The sequence below is a fragment of the Dendrobates tinctorius genome, unplaced genomic scaffold, assembly GCF_039654945.1.
Source record: "Dendrobates tinctorius isolate UK_male_01 unplaced genomic scaffold, ASM3965494v1 ptg000117l, whole genome shotgun sequence".
NCBI classification, from domain to species: domain Eukaryota; kingdom Metazoa; phylum Chordata; class Amphibia; order Anura; family Dendrobatidae; genus Dendrobates; species Dendrobates tinctorius.
This window is the reverse complement of record NW_027361785.1, coordinates 9,510,423-9,522,500: the sequence shown is the minus strand read 5'-3', so window position 1 is coordinate 9,522,500 and position 12,078 is coordinate 9,510,423. Positions and strand designations below refer to the sequence as shown.

Sequence of the window (12,078 nt, the reverse complement as noted above, 5' to 3'; positions counted from 1 at the left end):
GTAGAGAGGTCTGGATCTTTCCTGTCTAGAAATGAATACTTCTGAATGCAATCTAGAAGAGAGATGTTTCACATTATGAAGTCAATTTTGTAACGCCATTTAAAGGCAATGTCCAGAATTTAGATACTGATGCCATGTATGGGATGTCAATGTCAGATTTGATAGAGTCTAACACCAATCCAATTTAGCATACAGGTTAAATAACTTTATATTTTTAGAGATAACAATTTTACGGATTTGGCAAATTTCAAACATGTTTTTTATATATTTGGTAAGATTCAAATTTTTACACTTTATTTTTAGCTTCTTTAAAGCATTCGAACCTATCATCTGATCTCTTGTTCTATACACAGCAATACAATATTTTTAGACAGAGCATCAAGAGTATCCCAATGGCAACCATGGGAGCCTTTAGCAGATAACCAGCTGCCAAGGCAACCCACTGACTCACCCCCGGACTGCGCACCTTAAAGAGGTTTTGCCACGAACAAAAGTACATTTTAAAATAACAGATCTTTGAATAAAAGTAAACGCCACAATTAGGCTAGTTTCACACTAGCGCTTTGAGGCACAGCGGACGCTCGTCATGAAACTCCGCCCCCTGCCATGCCGCCTCCGGTCAGCTCCGCCTATGGGCGCATGATGCTGCATGCGACCTGCGTACCCTATCTTTAGCATTGGGTACACAGGCCGTGAGCAGGTATGCTTTTGCCGGCGCATGCGTCCTTTTGATGGTGCACTGGCCGCACCAAAATGGTACACGATGAGTTTGGTGCAGGTCGGCGCACTGTCAAAAGGACGCATGCGCCGGCAAAAGCATACCTGTGCACGGCCTGTGTTAGCGTGGGAAGTCTGGAGCCGGAAACTCCAGGAGTGGACCCTCTGGACCGTGGCACCGAGGGGCCCCGGGCGAGCTGCCAGGTGGAACCGACCCCTATACAGGGACCGTTAGGAGCAGGCCCAGGGGTTCGAGTACCACGGTAGCCGGTACCGAGAGGGGCGGCTCAGGATGGACCGGAGTAGGACTGTGGGACAGAAGTATAGATGACGGAACAGGAACACTGGAGGCAGGACGGCAGGACTGGAGTAGGATGGAACAGGAACACTGGAGGCAGGACTGGAGTAGGATGGCAGGACTGGAGCGGGATGGAACAGGAACACTGGAGCCAGGACTGGAGTAGGACAACAGGACTGGAGCAGGATGGAACAGGAACACTGGAGGCAGGATTGGAGTAGGACAACAGGACTGGAGCAGGATGGAACAGGAACACTGGAGACAGGACTGGAGTAGGACGGCAGGACTGGAGTAGGATGGAACAGGAACACTGGAGACAGGACCGAGAGGCTGCTGCGGAAAGCAGGCAAGAACAGAACTGCAGGAGCTGAGAGCACACGATGCAGCGAGGCCAGTGTGCTTGGAAACACAACAATCAGGCACCTCCCACAGGGGGAAGCGGCCTGATATGCTCCTGTCTGGTCTGCCATTGGTCAGGGAGGTGCTTCCGGGTCAGGGCATAGCCGGAGCACAAGAAGCAGGAGGGAGGCGCGGCCGCAGCCTATGGCGCATGCGCATTGCATGCAGGGACGCCGCCGACCGCGCACCTGCCGGAGGCGACCTCCGTGGATGTCGGGCGGCAGGAGGCTGCAGCGTGAGAGCGATGGCCAGGTGAGTACAAAGGGACGGTGTAACAGTACCCCCTCCCCTAAGCCGCCCTCCCCGGACACTAGCAAGAAATCTTTTGAGGATACGGGGAGCATTGATATTCTCCCAAGGCTCCCAGGATCTCTCCTCAGGACCAAAGCCCTTCCAGTCAACAAGGAAAAATGTCCTACCTCTAACCCTCTTCATGGCGATAATGTCCTCCACTTCAAAGACATCATCAGCACCCACCGGCTGAGCACCGGAATCAGGCAAGGAATGGAAGCGATTCAGCACCACAGGTTTCAGGAGAGAGACATGGAAGGTGTTCGGGACCCGGAGCGAAGCAGGCAACCTCAATTTGTAGGCGACTTCATTGATACGTCCAAGAATTTCAGACGGACCGATGTAGCGCGGCCCCAACTTGTAAGAAGGCAGTTTCAACCGGATAAATTTGGATGAGAGCCAGACCTTGTCCCCAACACGATAGGGTGGAGGATCCAATCTCTTCTTGTCGGCAAAATTCTTCATCTGATCAGCGGATTTCTTGAGTGACGTGTTGGTCTCGGCCCAGATCTTGGAAAACTCGGAGGACAAAGCGTTGGCCGCGGGTACCTCGGAGGCAGGAGTTATCGGAAGAGGAACACCAGGATGTCTGCCGAACACAATGAAAAACGGAGACTTGGCCGAGGACTCACCGGCATGGTTGTTGTAAGCGAACTCTGCCCAGGGAAGTAAGTCAACCCAATCGCTCTGGTGGGCGTTGGAGAAATGACGTAGGTACCCAGTCAACGTCTGGTTGGTGCGCTCCACCTGCCCGTTGGACTGTGGATGGTAGGCTGAGGAGAAGTCAAGGGAAATGTTCATGAGCTTACAAAGCGATCACCAGAACTTGGAGGTAAACTGAACCCCTCGGTCCGACACAATGCGTTGAGGTAGTCCATGGAGTCTGAAGATTTGGTGAACAAAGACTTTAGCCAGCTGCGGAGCCGAGGGGAGACCGGGCAGAGGGACGAAGTGGGCCATCTTGGAAAAACGATCCACCACCACCAAGATGACTGCAGCCAGAAGAACAGGGCAGGTCGGTGATGAAATCCATGGCAATATTTTCCCAAGGGACCGCAGGAACGGGCAATGGCAGCCGGATGGAGGTCTTCGTGGCACTTTGTTTTTTGCACAGGATGGACAAGAGGCCACAAAATCGAGTATATTTTGGCGAATTGTGGGCCACCAATAGTGACGCGAGATAAGATCCAGGGTCTTCTTGATCCCGGCATGGCCAGCCAGTTTGGAGGAGTGCCCCCATAGGAGGACTTTTCGCTTGAGGTTCTCAGGCACAAGCGTTTTGCCAGGAGGAGGAGCAAGCCAGTTCATTGGAGCCACTGTGATGATCCTAGTGGGGTCAATGATATGCGAGGGTTCCTCCGTGGTTTCGTGTGGCTGAAAGACCCTGGACAGAGCGTCGGCTTTGGTATTTTTGTTGCCAGGACGGAAACGGAGCTCAAAGTCAAATCGGGCGAAAAACAAGGACCATCTGGCCTGACGAGGGTTAAGTCTCTGGGCAGACTGGAGATAGGCCAGATTCTTGTGATCCGAGAAGATGACAAAGGGATGGACAGCTCCTTCCAGGAGGTGACGCCACTCCTCCAAAGCCAACTTGATGGCCAGGAGTTCCCGGTCGCCGATCGAGTAGTTACACTCGGATGGAGAAAAGGCCTTCGAGAAAAAGCCACAAGGGTGCAGACGACCGGAGGCGGATCTCTGGGACAATACTGCCCTGGCACCTGTCGAGGAAGCGTCCACCTTGAGTACAAAAGGTTGGTTGCTCTCGGGGCGATGCAGAACCGGAGCTGTGGAGAAGGCCCATTTTAGGGTCAGAAAGGCCTCTTCAGCCTCCGGAGGCCAATCCTTGGGAGTAGCCCCTTTACGGGTGAGAGCAGAAATAGGTCTTGTGATGGCGGAAAAGTGAGAGATGAATTGCCGGTAATAATTGGCGAATCCGAGAAATCGCTGAATTGCCCTTATTCCAACGGGGCGAGGCCACTTGAGAATGGCAGACAGCTTCTCGGGATCCATCCTTAGTCCAGCGTCGGAGATAATGTATCCCAGAAACGGCAGGGAGGTCTGTTCAAAGTGACATTTCTCAATCTTCACATACAAGCGGTTCTCCCGAAGACGCTGTAACACCAAGCGGACACTCTTTCTGTGGGACAAGATATCCGGCGAGAAGACGAGGATGTCGTCCAAGTATACGACCACACAGGAGTACAAGAGGTCCCGGAAGATTTCGTTGACGAACTCTTGAAACACCGCAGGAGCATTGCAGAGGCCAAAGGGCATGACCAGGTACTCGTAATGGCCGTCACGAGTGTTGAAGGCCGTCTTCCACTCGTCTCCAGCCCGGATGCGGACCAGATTATAGGCTCCTCTGAGGTCCAGCTTGGAGAAGACCCGGGCTCCTCTAAGACGATCAAACAGCTCCGGAATGAGTGGAAGAGGGTACCTGTTCTTAATGGCAATTTCATTCAGACCCTTATAGTCAATGCACGGCCGTAGAGCTCCGTCCTTCTTTTTGACGAAGAAAAACCCGGCTCCCGCGGGTGATGAGGATTTCCGTATAAAACCTTTGGCGAGGTTCTCTCAAATGTATTCGGACATAGCTGTGGTCTCAGCGGGAGACAGGGGGTAGATTCTGCCCCTTGGGGGAGTTGAACCAGGAACAAGTTCAATTGGGCAGTCAAAAGGCCGGTGTGGAGGAAGGACCTCCGCTTCCTTCTTATCAAAGACATCGGCGTAGGAACTGTAGGCTGGAGGAAGACCCGGAAGGTCTGGGAGCGGCCGAGGAGCGGCCACCAGGTGGACAGGAATCAGACAGCGAGCTTGGCACGGGTGCCCCCAGCGGAGTATCTCCCCAGAAGACCAATCGAGGACAGGCTGATGAGACCTTAACCATGGGTGACCGAGTAGAATGGCATGGGAGAGCTTAGGCAAAACGTAAAAGGCTATCTTCTCTCGATGTAAGGCACCAACTTGCAACTCCACTTCCTCAGTGACCAAGGTGACGGTCACCTGTAGCGGTTTGCCATCCACCGCGGCAATTTGGAGAGGGTTAGATAGGGCCACCACGGGAATTTGGTATTTGTCCACCTCTTCTGGCCGAATGAAATTACCTGCCGAACCCGAATCCACGTAGGCCACCTCGGACCCACGTCTCTCCCCTGAAACCAGAAGCACAGAAATAGTAAGAGGTTGAGAGGAACTATCGTCGCCTAGGGAGGCCTCTCTTACCTGACCTAGGCGGAGGAGTTTCCCTGTCTCTTAGGACAGGTGCGGATATAGTGCGATGAAGCTCCGCAATAGAGGCACAGACCTTGTGCCCGCCTCTCTTGCTGACGCAACTCGGTCAAGTTGAGATGGTCAATCTGTACGGGCTCGACTGACCGAGGACTGGCAGAACGGATGAAAAAGGGGGCTGACCTGGTGGATCTCCTCTCTCTCGCTGACTCCCGAGCGCGCTCCTGGAAGCGTAGGTCAATGCGGGTAGCCAGCGAAATAACGTCCTCTAAGGAGTTCGGGGTCTCTTGACCTGCGAGTTCATCTTTTATTCTGACTGAAAGACCGCTCCAGAATGCCCCTACCAAAGCCGTGTTATTCCAGCCAAGCTCGGAGGAGATAGTGCGAAAGCGAATAGCGTACTGACCGACCGTGAGAGAACCCTGATGTAGATTAAAGAGTGATTCAGTGAGGACAGCTAACCGACCCGGCTCATCGAAGACCCTGCGAAAAGTATCCAAGAAAACCGGAAGACTCGAGACAATGGGATCGCCACGTTCCCAGAGGGGATTCAACCAGGACAGGGCCTCTCCCTCCAGATGGGACATAATGAAGGCTACTTTGGCCCGGTCAGAGGGATATTGCTGCGGCAACCATTCAAAGTGGAGACTACACTGATTTAAGAACCTCCTGCAGAGCTTAGGATCCCCAGTGAAGCGAGGCGGTTTGGCGAGGCGGGGTGTTGGGAGAGCTGTAGGAGCAGGGGGAGGAGTCAGAGCTGCGGCGGCAGAACATAGGGCCGACAGGCGGCTATCAAAGGAGGCCATGTGAGACAAAATATGGGCTTGGGTTTCTTTTTGCTGGACCAGCTCCTGTTGAAGACTGGTCAGTAACATGGCAGTTCCAGGATCGGTCACCAGCAGGGCCGACAAACGGATGTCCATGCACTTCATGACGGACATAATGCGTCCCTGATTCTCCCGCAGGAAGAGTAACTCTTTCTGGGTGGGAGCTGTGGTACCGGCGGGATCCATGGCCTGATTGTACTGTTAGCATGGGTAGTCTGGAGCCGGAAACTCCAGGAGTGGACCCTCTGGACCGTGGCACCGAGGGGCCCCGGGCGAGCTGCCAGGTGGAACCGACCCCTATACAGGGACCGTTAGGAGCAGGCCCAGGGGTTCGAGTACCACGGTAGCCGGTACCGAGAGGGGCGGCTCAGGATGGACCGGAGTAGGACTGTGGGACAGAAGTATAGATGACGGAACAGGAACACTGGAGGCAGGACTGGAGTAGAACGGCAGGACTGGAGTAGGATGGAACAGGAACACTGGAGGCAGGACTGGAGTAGGATGGCAGGACTGGAGCGGGATGGAACAGGAACACTGGAGGCAGGACTGGAGTAGGACGGCAGGACTGGAGTAGGATGGAACAGGAACACTGGAGGCAGGATTGGAGTAGGACAACAGGACTGGAGCAGGATGGAACAGGAACACTGGAGACAGGACTGGAGTAGGACGGCAGGACTGGAGTAGGATGGAACAGGAACACTGGAGACAGGACCAAGAGGCTGCTGCGGAAAGCAGGCAAGAACAGAACTGCAGGAGCTGAGAGCACACGATGCAGCGAGGCCAGTGTGCTTGGAAACACAACAATCAGGCACCTCCCACAGGGGGAAGCGGCCTGATATGCTCCTGTCTGGTCTGCCATTGGTCAGGGAGGTGCTTCCGGGTCAGGGCATAGCCGGAGCACAAGAAGCAGGAGGGAGGCGCGGACGCACCCTATGGCGCATGCGCATTGCATGCAGGGACGCCGCTGACCGCGCACCTGCCGGAGGCGACCTCCGTGGATGTCAGGCGGCAGGAGGCTGCGGCGTGAGAGCGATGGCCGGGTGAGTACAAAGGGATGGTGTAACAGCCTGCATACCCAATGCTAAAGATAGGGTACGCAGGTCGCATGCGGCGTCATGCGTCCATAGGCAGAGCTGACTGGAGGAGGAGTGGCAGGGGTGGAGCTTCACGGTGAGCGTCTGCTACGCCTCAAAACGCTAGTGTGAAACTAGCCTTAGATATATATATATATATATTTTTTAAAATGTTCCTGTACTGAGATAATCTTATAAATGTGCCCCTGCTGTGTACTGTGTAATGGCTGTGTCTGACCATACAGGAACATGGTCTGATCATACCACAGCTCCTGGGCAGGGAGGAAGCAAGAGACTATACAGACATTACAGAATGGGATCACAGCTGATTCTTTTTGTGATTAAAACATTTTACTGCCTGTTTTTAATGTACCCTTTCACTTGCGTAACCTAATGTTAAACCTTATACTCTTTCAATTCCGCTTAATCGCTTGGGAGGGATCTGATGGGTAATTTTATCAGAACCAGCTCTGTGGCATCAGAACAATTCTTGCTGCAGGTATTGATATGGTTGTCGATAGACTCCGTTTTTGTCAGATGCAAATGTCTTATTGTATTCTTTGACGCATTTCAATTATGCCAATGACTCTAAGACTATGTTTCCTTTATGAATATGAAAATATAATAGTACCTTTCAGTGCCAACAGTAACCCACCACACCTCTACCGAAACAATCATCCACAGAATCGTAACACCCAAGGATATGTTGTTTGCATACTGTTTCTTTTAAATAATCAAAAGCAGTTTCCAATCACAGGGAAATATAATGAGATGCAAATCTATTTCCGGCATTTATTTCCTATTTCACAGCCTGAGAATAAAAACAATAATTACCTAATTAAGGACACATTAACACTTACCTAGATATCTGGGATAAAAATATTCCTGTAAAAAGTAAAAAGAGAATTAATTAAATTAACCATGTATGAAATAAAATAAATTAAACAGCATAGAGAAGTCCATAGAAGTTTTACCGTATTAATTCAGTACTGCACCCCCTTGATGGAAACAGGGCACTTTCATGAGTATTTTGACAAGTACCTTGCACATTAGTTAGATTCTACCATCATGTTTGATTTTTTTTCCCCCATTAGAAGTCTCAAACTGGTAATGTTGGATTCTTCGCTGTAACAAATCGTAATAATATGTACAGAATATGTATGACAGCGCAATAAAATTAAATAACCTGCATCAACTATAAAACATGAGATATTTAAAGCACTTTTCCCCTTATGCATTGTGATGTGCCCACATTATATAACGGTGTGCTTAATAATATAGCTGATTTAGGTCAAATTGATTCTTTATTTCCATTTGTGATTTTTTTTTTTTTTTACTTTTGCAGCATCTTGAATTTTGTCTGATTATTCAATGAAAGAATATTGGATAACTCCCAACATTGTTTTAAATTATATCTGTATTTTATGTGTGATGACTGAACTTTTAGGGGATGAAGGTGAAAAGCTGTTTATAATCTGTACATACTGGTTTACACTAGAATTCATAGTCACAGATTACAAAGGGCTTGTGTGAAGCATCTGTCCTAAATCATGGCTGTGAACAACGTCTGTATAGCAAAAGCCTTGTGTTCTCCAAACGCAGTTATAAGCTATCTTTTGTCTCACTTTTTTTTTTTTTTTTTTACAAAAGGATGCAAATGAAAAGAAGTGGAAGCAGAAGATAGCACAGCAGCAATCCTCACGGACAGCACAGATCTCCACTCTAATTCACCAACCCTGAAGAATATTACAGAAATCTGCTGGATAGCAGAGAAAACTGAAAACTGGACTATGAGTGTCAATTTCTCAGAGGTCATAAAATAGTGTTTGGAGCATTAAGGGTGTGTGCACACACTGAGGATTCTGCTGCGGAATTTTCCAAGCGGATTTGTCTAAATCCGCAGGTCAAAAGACCTGCGGTTTATCTGCAGATTTTCTGCGGTTTAGCCTGTGGGTTTCCCCTGCGGTTTGACACCCGCCATGGAGCAGGTGCCAAACCGCAGCGGAATCCGCACAAAGAATTGACACGCTGCGGATTTGAAACCGCAGCAAATCCGCGCGAAAAAGTGTGCACTGCAGATTTAATTTTCCATTGATTCTAATGGTACTGTACACCGCAGCAGAAACTGCTGTGCACACACCCATAAGAGGCAGTAGTTGAGCTGTTATATATATATATATACACAGTGGGGCAAAAAAGTATTTAGTCAGTCAGCAATAGTGCAAGTTCCACCACTTAAAAAGATGAGAGGCGTCTGTAATTTACATCATAGGTAGACCTCAACTATGGGAGACAAACTGAGAAAAAAAAATCCAGAAAATCACATTGTCTGTTTTTTTTTCATTTTATTTGCATATTATGGTGGAAAATAAGTATTTGGTCAGAAACAAAATTTCATCTCAATACTTTGTGATATATCCTTTGTTGGCAATGACAGAGGTCAAACGTTTTCTGTAAGTCTTCACAAGGTTGCCACACACTGTTGTTGGTATGTTGGCCCATTCCTCCATGCAGATCTCCTCTAGAGCAGTGATGTTTTTGGCTTTTCGCTTGGCAACACGGACTTTCAACTCCCTCCAAAGGTTTTCTATAGGGTTGAGATCTGGAGACTGGCTAGGCCACTCCAGGACCTTGAAATGCTTCTTACGAAGCCACTCCTTCGTTACCCTGGCGGTGTGCTTTGGATCACTGTCATGTTGAAAGACCCAGCCACGTTTCATCTTCAATGCCCTTGCTGATGGAAGGAGGTTTGCACTCAAAATCTCACGATACATGGCCCCATTCATTCTTTAATGTACCCGGATCAGTCGTCCTGGCCCCTTTGCAGAGAAACAGCCCCAAAGCATGATGTTTCCACCACCATGCTTTACAGTAGGTATGGTGTTTGATGGATGCAACTCAGTATTCTTTTTCCTCCAAACACGACAAGTTGTGTTTCTACCAAACAGTTCCAGTTTGGTTTCATCAGACCATAGGACATTCTCCCAAAACTCCTCTGGATCATCCAAATGCTCTCTAGCAAACTTCAGACGGGCCCGGACATGTACAGGCTTAAGCAGTGGGACACCTCTGGCACTGCAGGATCTGAGTCCATGGTGGCGTAGTGTGTTACTTATGGTAGGCCTTGTTACATTGGTCCCAGCTCTCTGCAGTTCATTCACTAGGTCCCCCCGCGTGGTTCTGGGATTTTTGCTCACCGTTCTTGTGATCATTCTGACCCCACGGGGTGGGATTTTGCGTGGAGCACCAGATCGAGGGAGATTATCAGTGGTCTTGTATGTCTTCCATTTTCTAATTATTGCTCCCACAGTTGATTTCTTCACTCCAAGCTGGTTGGCTATTGCAGATTCAGTCTTCCCAGCCTGGTGCAGGGCTACAATTTTGTTTCTGGTGTCCTTTGACAGCTCTTTGGTCTTCACCATAGTGGGGTTTGGAGTCAGACTGTTTGAGGGTGTGCACAGGTGTCTTTTTATACTGATAACAAGTTTAAACAGGTGCTATTACTACAGGTAATGAGTGGAGGAAAGAGGAGACTCTTAAAGAAGAAGTTACAGGTCTGTGAGAGCCAGAAATCTTGATTGCTTGTTTCTGACCAAATACTTATTTTCCACCATAATATGCAAATAAAATGAAAAAAAAACAGACAATGTGATTTTCTGGATTTTTTTTTCTCAGTTTGTCTCCCATAGTTGAGGTCTATATATGATGTAAATTACAGACGCCTCTCATCTTTTTAAGTGGTGGAACTTGCACTATTGCTGACTGACTAAATACTTTTTTGCCCCACTGTATATATATAAAAAAAAATTATTCAGTCTGCATGGGCTCTAGAGCTTTCCAAGCCACTACACGTGCGGTTTTAGACTGCAGTTCAATAGTGTCTCTGGAAATATTATGCAAATCAATAATACAAAATCAATAAGGCTGTGTTCACACGTTGCATTTTGCAGCTTTTTTATGCAAATTTTCAACTGTGTTTCACAGTACCAGCAAAGTCTATGAGATTTCAGAAATCTCATGCACACACCTTGTGTTTTTCTTCCTGAGCGTTTTGTCAAATAACTGCGTTTTTGCAAAATGCAGCATGTCACTTATTTCAGCGGTTTTTCAGTTTTTCAAACATTGAAAGCAATGGGTAGTGCAAAAACTCTGCAAAAACGCAGGTATCAGGTTTTGATGCGTTTTTGGAGCCAAAACCTGATAAAATTGAATCAGATTATTTTTATGCACTAGAACGAAAACACAGCAAAAACTAAGGAAAACCTGTTTATTTGTAAGCATAAGCAGCTTAAACAAAGCTTAAAACTGAAATAAAGAGCACAGCAAAAACGCAACATGTGAACATAGCCTTAGGGTACGTTTCCCACGTATTTAAGCAGCGTCAAAACCGTAGCGGCCAGATGTTACAGCATAGTAGATGGGATTTCCCATGTCCACTATGCGACTATGTGCACCTGTGGATCACGAGCGGAGATTGACATGTGGCGCGTCTTTTAAGACCGTAGCATGTCAGTTTTATCAATAGATTCTATTGGATGCGGTAAATTAGCGGAGTTCAATAGATCGCAGCGTTTTGGACACAGCGAAAATACACTATGTTCAAAGAGCTGCTGCTGCTTCCAGATCATCGAAACATAGCCTTAAACAGAACATACTAAGCATTCTGCACCTTCATTCATATGAAATATATTTTGTTGAACTATCCTACTAGTTTTCCTAATGTACTATAGTTAGTATTACTACTTGTTTGAAAGTGTGAACACAACAAACACAACAGCATAATTCCCAATGCATACAAGGGCTTTTATGGTGAAAAAATCCATCTCAGTCACAATTTGTTGGAGATGATTAGTGTAAAGGTGGGTGGTGTATGATAAGTGACAGCCGGATTGTAACTGTGAAATCTTGAGTAAGAGAAAAGACTAAGAGCCTTCATCTGAGGCCACATCCATAGCATCTCTTTCACTCTTACTGGAGGACATTGAACTCTGCTCTAGTTCTGCACGAACAGAACTTGCATAATATTTCTGGTTAAAGGCAGAAAATCAATAAGCTTTCCCCTTTCAGTAATTAGTTTCGTTAGTAGACGTGTTTACTAGAGAAATGGTAATGAAAAACTATTTTGCACAAATCTGCCTCTGAAAGGTAAGACAAACATTTAAAAGAGAAATTCTTCTATAAACCTGTAGCAAGATTACAGAAAAATATCTACCCGGATATACTCGAGTATAAGCTGAGCCGAGTA

The 12,078-nt window shown here is 47.9% G+C and overlaps 1 protein-coding gene across 1 annotated transcript in view; it reads right to left on the bottom strand.

Moving 5' to 3' along the window:
- The window catches only part of GAS6 (growth arrest specific 6), a 147,768-nt gene that overhangs the window by 101,376 nt on the left and 34,314 nt on the right, over window positions 1-12,078 (bottom strand). The window contains 2 exon segments of the mRNA XM_073590521.1: window positions 1-52; window positions 7,694-7,718. The exon segment at window positions 1-52 is cut by the window's left edge and continues 11 nt beyond it. Of these exon segments, the coding sequence (XP_073446622.1) occupies window positions 1-52; window positions 7,694-7,718 (77 nt within the window).